This window comes from Prunus persica, chromosome G1 (assembly GCF_000346465.2).
Source record: "Prunus persica cultivar Lovell chromosome G1, Prunus_persica_NCBIv2, whole genome shotgun sequence".
Taxonomy (NCBI): Eukaryota; Viridiplantae; Streptophyta; class Magnoliopsida; order Rosales; family Rosaceae; genus Prunus; species Prunus persica.
Window position 1 is genome coordinate 111,749 of NC_034009.1, and position 7,897 is coordinate 119,645.

Consider the following 7,897-nt stretch of genomic DNA (forward strand, 5'->3'; position numbering starts at 1 on the left):
AATTTAAAATATGGAATTCATGATAATTATGAAAAGAAGACAAGTTTTATGAAGAGTCCCCTCTAATGTGAAATCCTGGCTTTGCCACTAATTGGTATTACGAATACTCCTGTGTTTACTTCACATGGAGGAATCAAAATGCAAGTGAGACCCACACAAAATCAAGAAATCAACTCCTAATTTTGGAGGAATTGAACTTTTGAGCGGGAAGTGGTATTCTAATTCCTGAATAACTAACCTATTAGGAATCCATTTTTTTTACCCATTATATCCTCATAATTTTGAAATTTCCAATTTGTCATATACTTTAACACAACGAGAGCATTTTAGTAATCAATTTCGTTTCAATTTCAATTCATGTGAATTTAATAAACAACTTCAATAGGAATCCGGAATTTAACTCTCCTCAATCTAACTCCTCAATTCAATTCATATTAGTAAACATGCCGTAAGTTTATTAACATAAAAATTTTCATTTAAGAATCAATTAGTCTTTGATCTAGTAATATTTATCTCAACTTAGTTTGAAAAAAGTTGGACTCACATGAATGGCGATTACAATATATATTTGTGATGAGTTCGATAATTTGGTGTGACTAGCCCAATAGTTAGTTACGTGTTGTATGTTGTGGGTCCATTGGATGGTTGTCAAAATTACAAAAATATCCTATCGTTTATTATAAAATAAAAATATCCACCTAAGAATTTCACTCAATCCACGTATCAAATCACACAAAGCACAGGTTCACTTGTTTCCAAACTTCACAGATTTTTACCTAATAAAAAAAACCTTGACAGTATTAAATGTTCTAAACCTTAATGGAAAGGATTTGCCTCTAGCCCAACTCTCCTAAATGCATTGGAAAGGGTAGTTTCTTTCCCAATTAAATTTAAAATAAAAGTACAGTCCACTAAATGTAATAGGAAGTAAGACCTTGGTTATTGTCCTTAACTACTTCTATATGTCTTTGAGTTCCTGTTCAAATTGAAGCAATTTCTCGCGAACAGGCTGCAAAAACAGCTTCAAATCCTTGCTAACTCGTAACTTATCTTGACGTAGAATATCCTTCTCTTCACCTAGTCTCACTTCCATCTACATTTCACAATTAACAGAAACAAAAAACAAAGGAACCCAAATTGTTAGCTGATGATGTCTTGTGGAAGTTAATTGCTGGATAATTACACGTTAAACCTCATAATTGCATTGCATGGTAATGACAAGTTAATGAGTAGGGACAGATTCTAGTTACTCAAATTCTTTACATTGTAGTCTAGCAACTTGCATGTTCATGACTAAGGAAGTTACTCAAATTCTTTACATTGTAGTCTAGCAACTTGCATGTTCATGACTAAGGAAGTTACTCAAATTCTTTACATTGTAGTCTAGCAACTTGCATGTTCATGACTATCATGACTAAGGAAGTTACTCAAATTCTTTACATTGTAGTCTAGCAACTTGCATGTTCATGACTAAGGAACAATATAACATTTAGAACCTGGTCATGAAGCAAAACAACCTTTGACAAAAAAACAAAAACAAAAAAAGAAGCCCGATTCATCATCTAGCATAGCATTTAGACATGGGTAAAAAGAAGAGTAGAAGATTTTGCAACCAGTACGAACCATGTGAGGCTGCTTATGGATTAAAAAAAATATAATTATGAATAACAATATCCTCATTATTCTTCTCATATTTTGTAGGAAGAACATTGAATATATAAAATATGTAGACCAACCATTCAAACTGGTAGAGGCCAATATTGCTAAGACGCTATACTATCAGAAATACTCTTACTAACAGGGGAGGGCCATATGCTATGACATTATGCTATCAGGAGAGGGGAATCTGTCTTTGATCCATGATTTTCTGCGAGGAAAAAGGCTACGAAATAGATAAGGTAATCAGTTCTGTAGGGAATTTGTAATCCAGTAATTACTCACTGCAGATTTTCTCTAGTGGAAGACACAAAATGTGGGACAAAAGCGAGAAACAACCATAAGCTGTTACATTAAAAGAACCATCAACATTTATATTAACTCTCTTAATCATGTTTTAACTTTTAACCCAGCTTCTAAAACTTTCTAGACCTTGAGAACTCAGACAAATAAACCCCAAGGAAATCAGAAAGAGAGGTGAACCAAAATCAAGATTTCTCTCTCAAGTAAAACCCCTTCAAAACCGTGGCAATTCCCTAGGATTTTCAAGCCTTCTACGACTCAAAGAATCTTCATAATGCAACCAAAAGGACCACTCTCAGTCATTCATTCCCCAATATTTACAGTGAGTAAATTAACACACAACTGTCTTCCAAACCACCAATCACCATCCAATAATCCCCGTCTATCAACATCCATGGACCAAAACCTACACCTCCTTGGTCGTTGGCTCCAAATCCATAATCTCATTCTCCTCGTAGCAGCAGGTGTCCTCATCCTCATCTCTAAACAATAACTCAAACTCAAACTTGAAGACCCGATGCCCCCAAAGCAAGCAAAGACATTCAGCTAAACCCACCTAATACCACCAATCAGTCTCCCTCTCCCCCCACTCCTCGATCACAAAATCCTCTTTTGCGCCAGCCCATCTCTGTACAATCCACTGGAGCTCTTCCTCTGCACCTCTTCTACCACCACTAAACCTCCACAACAAGAATCACTTTTGAGCAGCTATTACGGGACGCCCACAAGGTCTTTTATTTCAAGGCCAACAGAACAACTACCATAACAGACCTTCGACGATAGTATACAACAAACGAAACCACACCATTTCCAGCATTCTTTGTTTCTGATGATGGTGAGAAACATTTTGAAATTGGTCCATAATATGAAGATTGGTGCGCACAAGGTCAAGCCTTGCCGTGATCCATAACATAAAAAACTGCACACAAAATCTCTTAAAAGACTATATACTAGGGTTGTAACAGCCCTAGCATCCTAGCCCTTGTTAACTTCACTGACTAATAAATCCTAGCCCACCAAAATACTTAAAAACTCACACAACTGTCACTTGACTACTTAAAAAGACCACAAGGATAACTGTCATCTACCAAAAAGCATATAACATAAGAATAAAGACAGACAAATAAAAGATAACAAAACATTAAAACCCTTGAAAGGCTAATAGATGTTCTTGCATCATCAAGAGCCAATAATGGGCTGGGTTTTGAAACTAAACACCAGCTGTTATTTCAATCAAACAGCTAATATAAGTCATCATTCTGCATAAGAGACCCACTAGTTAGTTTTGATGACTCGTCCAATTTTTCAAGATCTCGAACAACTGTCTACCAATTACAAAATTAAATAAATTCATTCAAAGTCCTGCTCTCTGCCGAGAAATATTCAAATAAGCATAACCAGCAATCTTAGGTACCAAGACACATTTCCAGAGGCTAAAACTTGGACTTTCATTTTGTTATTGATGTAGTTTGAAACAATGAGGGGGAAAATAATCAATGATGCTAAAATGTAACAGCATGCTACTAGGAATTAACTAGACAGCATGTTTGGTTTGAGATTTTTTTACACCTTCATCCACGACATCCATTTCTTTCCAAGTCTGCAGCACCTGACTTCTAAAGAAAAAAACCCGTATCTTATGCAGAGTCCTTCACCAGTCATTAAATCCGCGCAGGCATTATATACATAGCCTCTCAAAAACATTTCAGCGGAGCAGAGAGTGTTAATCATGTTCAAGTTCATTGTTCAGTTGCTTCAAAGGGTTTAGGGCTGCTGTGTGGGTTTTGCTGGAAGGAAAAGGGGCAAGATTTTGTGGAGATTTGGATGGAAAGGAACATATGAATCTTTGAGGATTACAGGGGGCAGAGGCAGAGGAATTGTGGGATAGGTGGTTTATGGTCCTTTCCTAGCTTCTTTTTTTCAGTTGCTTTTAGGGGTGTAAGTCTTTCATCCATTTGTTGGATAGGACACTTGTTAGTCTGGTGTCTGTAGTATTGAGAATAGTTGTATGTTATGTCTATTTTAGTTTGTACTTTAAGAGTGGACTCCTTGTCCACCATTTGTGACATTTGAGTTTCTGTTTTAAAAAAAATAACCATCTGTTAAAACCATCCACACATAATTACATGATGAGATCTACAAGGGAAATATAAAGACTATTAAAGCAAAACTATCCTTGTTATCCATCATATATTCCTCATTTACTTCTTTGTAGAGTTGAAAGGATAATCATATACCTGCAAGTCATCTAGCTCACCAAATGAAAACTCTGGGATGTCTATCTGGCCCTTGACTGTGTTTTTCTCCTCTCCAAATATCCACTCCCCTGATTTCACGAAAATAGAGATTAGAAGTATTGAAAGAGGAAAAGCAACAATTCTTGAATGCAGCACGCTACCTTTTACTTTCAAGGTTAGTTCATAGGTGTAGCTAACACGTTTCTTGTTTCGCACTGTCACCAAGAATGCCTGGTCACTCAGTAAAGATGAACTCATGAGGAATGAGTCTATTATCATATCACCATAATCAAAAAGATTACAATCTCTAATCGCAACTGAAAAGAAAAAGAGAACATATTAAAGGATGATGGAATATAATTAATATTTGTACTTTACTTACAACAGCTCATGATACTGGCATTCCCTGCTTCTAGGAGCATGTTATTTGAAAAGTCAGGACCAAGTTTAATAGTTTCATGAAACAAGCATGCATGAATATGACTTCTCTGGATTACAAAGGTCACTCCAGCTCAGTTTCTACTGACAATCAGCACAAACTTATGCTAGTCTTTTCTTTGCTTTTTCTGAATCTTGAAGACCTTCCAAAGCTCTTGAATAAGGAAGATTTGAAAAAGAAAAGAAAAGGAAGGAGCCAGAGCCCTCTAGACTAGAAAGACAAAATATTTTCAGACATATTGTAAATGAGTAAGTTATTCATTTGTGTGTTCACTGTCTTCGCATTAAAAATTCTTGCATGAATGAGTCAACGCAAAACTAACATCCTCTTGAGAGTCAGGGTCTTAACTTTCCTCTATTAAACATGATAGTAAGATTTTGGAAGATTTTTCTAGGAAAAACTCCTGCAAACTTCCGCCACCATAAAGACAGACCATAGTGATGAATCTTGTGCTAGCACACTCTTGTTCCTCAATCTAATCTTAATCACAACTCTTTTGTGTGCATAAAGTTGAGACTTCACACATGGAGGAGCTAAGTGAGCCATCACTCTAGAGGACGTCCATGGGAAAGAAGATATGTAGGACATTCATGGAGAAGAGACGAAATTTGGTGGAGAACTTGGATTAGACTAAGTCACACGACAAGGGTAAAACTCATTAATCCTAGCTCTTATCTTTTGAATATTATATGATATCAAGGATCGGTTGAGAAAAAAATTTGTTCATTCCACATCTTATATTCATAAAATTTTAAAATTTTCCTTCAGTAGACTGTCAAAACCAGTTCAAGTATGGAAGAAAAAATTTTGGCCAACGAAAATATTATGACTCACATCTCCTACACATTTGAAGACATCTGATATCTCTGCTTTGCCACCTGAGAACTCCAAGGTACCCACTGATAAAAGAAGCTCCTGCAATAAAGATGGATGCAAAAAAGAAACCGTAAATTGCATAGACAAAGATAAATTAATCAAGGCTAGAGACAAACAAAGATGCAACTTGAAGAAATGGATATGGCTCCATTGGGTTAGGCAAAGTGAAATGGGAATTTGTAGTAGATACTTACTGCAGTAAACAAAGAAAATGCTTAAGATTTTGTACCATGACAAACCTTTATTCTATCTGTTGCCCATTTATTAACATTCTTCTCCTCCCAAGTTCCAGCCTGGAGAAATAGCAAAATAATTAGCATAAATAAATAGAAGCTTAAGAATCAATAAATTAATGTACAACACCCAAGTCCCAATCATATATTATAAACATACGAGACGATAATTATAAGAAGACTGAATCTAATCTAGCATTGAATTACACTGTAAAAAGATAAATAAAAGAAGAAGAACATACCCGATTCCAGAGAGAACCGAGGGTGGAAGGCTGGGATTGAGCGGAGAGAATGTCCTGAGGTGAGAGTTTTCGAGGAACTGGGGGAGGCGCCGTATCCTCCGCCACTTGCCTCACCCAATAGGTATAGGACGTTCCCTGCTGCTCTTCTTCTTTCCTATTCTCCGACGACAATGACATTGCTCCGCCCTCCATCCTTATTATTATTATCGTTATTCTTATTTATTAAGATTATTGTTACAAAATAAATTCTGAGGTCAGGTACGAGCGGCGGCCGAGGACAACAGGAAGCTTGGGTGAAACCCTACACGTTTTATATATAAAAAAAACATGCCAACACCAACCTCCCTGTTCACATTTCTCTTCTTATTTTCTATTAATAATAAAATGAAGGCTTATTTACTGTAGCGCCTCGTGAAATTTTGGTCAAATCTTATTTTGCCTCTTAAAAGTTAAAATGACCCACTTAACCCCCTTGATCATGGTTTTGTGTTCCACTTTGTCCCCTGTTGTTATCTCCATTCATAACTCCGTCAATTTTGATGATGTGGCAGGGCTTTTTTCGTATTTTTACCACAAATGATGATGTGTCATGTACATGGCCCTCTTTTTTTGCTGAAGTGAAATAACATATTAATAAAAATAAAAATAATGTAATTATTGTTTAATTTAAAAATTTTAAAAAATTTAATGGAAAATTTAATTTAAAAAAAAAAATCCTCTTCTTCATCTCTCTCGGTCTCTTTGTGCCCTCTCATTCCCCTAAAATAAGCCTAAAATGAAATTCTCGAATCTTCCCAAACATAAAAGTGAAGTTTTCAAGTGTGGTGTCAAAACCATGAGGCCCGTTTGATTCCAGAAGGGGTTTGTTTCTAAATGAACTTTTTTTTCTTTTTCTTTTTTTGGTTTTTTATATGGATATTACTTGTCTTTGTCTCTAAAATAAGATACTCATTCTTTCTACAGATCACAGTTTGACACATATGCTAAAATAAGTCAACTTACTGGGGAAGGAGGAAAATATTTTCCTTTTCATATAAAAAAAGCTTAAATGTTGAAATGATCCCTGTATTTTACACATTTGGACAATTTAGTCTCCGTGTTTTCAATTTGGCTGATGTAGTCCTTGTATTTTACTCCATTAGTCAATCTTGTCCATTCCATTATATTACCGTTAAAAAATTCATTAAAGTTCTAAAAATAAAAATAAAATGTAATTGCTCAAAAGAATAACAATAACAACAACAAAAAAATACGAATAACACAAATTAAGTTCAGTTTACAAATTAAAAAAAATTAATAACAATAACAAGAGAATAATATTTGGTTGATCCAAAAAAATATTAATATTTGGAAACAGCTAGGATGGCAAAAATTATCATCGGGTCCCTGGCCCTAACAGGAGAGATTTCGAGGGGAAAACATGGGCAAGTACGGGGATCCCAAATTTAAAAATAATCAATCGGAGATGGATCGAGATGGTATAGTTATCCTCATCCTCGAACCCAGGCGATAAATGATGCATTTATTTTTAATTAATAAATATATAACGTAATATAATTTAACAATTAAAAAGTTTTAATGTATAAATAACTAATTAAATAATATTAAGTTAAGTTAGATTAGACTATTATAGCATTTCCAGCAACTAAGGCTAGACTCGGGCTGGGGGGGTTTGGGCCAAAAAGTGGTTTCCAGCAACAAAAGCAAGCTCGGGCAAATAGTGAGACCCAGTAGACTGGGCTGGCCCGAGGGCAAGGCTGACGTCAGCATGCTAACGTCACGTTGACGTCAGCATGCTAACGTCACGTTGACGTCAGCCCTGTGTCCAAATTTTTTTAAATCATCCACGTGGGGCGCGCTGGGCTCTCCGATCATATTTTTTCTAGCAATCCAACCGTAGCCAATTTTTGT

At 35.7% G+C, this 7,897-nt stretch overlaps 1 protein-coding gene across 3 annotated transcripts; it reads right to left on the reverse strand.

The window, feature by feature from the left end:
- Positions 658-6,370, reverse strand: LOC18793524. 3 transcript variants are annotated; one of them, XM_007223384.2, is made up of 6 exons: positions 5,987-6,370; positions 5,751-5,804; positions 5,470-5,550; positions 4,358-4,427; positions 4,197-4,285; positions 658-1,093 (listed from the first exon to the last, which is right to left on the reverse strand). In XM_007223384.2, the coding sequence occupies exons 1-6, from the start codon at positions 6,176-6,178 to the stop codon at positions 959-961; spliced, it is 621 nt and encodes a 206-aa protein (XP_007223446.1). In that variant the 5' UTR covers positions 6,179-6,370; the 3' UTR covers positions 658-958. The 3 variants fall into 3 exon arrangements, with proteins under 3 accessions (XP_007223446.1, XP_020410554.1, XP_020410555.1); XM_020554965.1 differs by having other exon boundaries at positions 4,358-4,513; positions 5,741-5,804; positions 5,987-6,327; XM_020554966.1 differs by lacking the exon at positions 658-1,093 and adding an exon at positions 3,292-4,036 and having other exon boundaries at positions 4,358-4,513; positions 5,741-5,804; positions 5,987-6,335.

Coding starts and splice junctions, on each gene's coding strand:
- LOC18793524 (XM_020554965.1), bottom strand. CDS start 6,178: ATGGAGGGCGGAGCAATGTCATTGTCGTCGGAGAATAGGAAAGAAGAA. Junction 4,514..5,469: donor TCTTCAAATGTGTAGGAGAT/GTGAGTCATAAT, acceptor TTTTCTTTTCAG/TTGCGATTAGAGATTGTAAT. Junction 1,094..4,196: donor GTGAGCTAGATGACTTGCAG/GTATATGATTAT, acceptor TGTGAAATGTAG/ATGGAAGTGAGACTAGGTGA.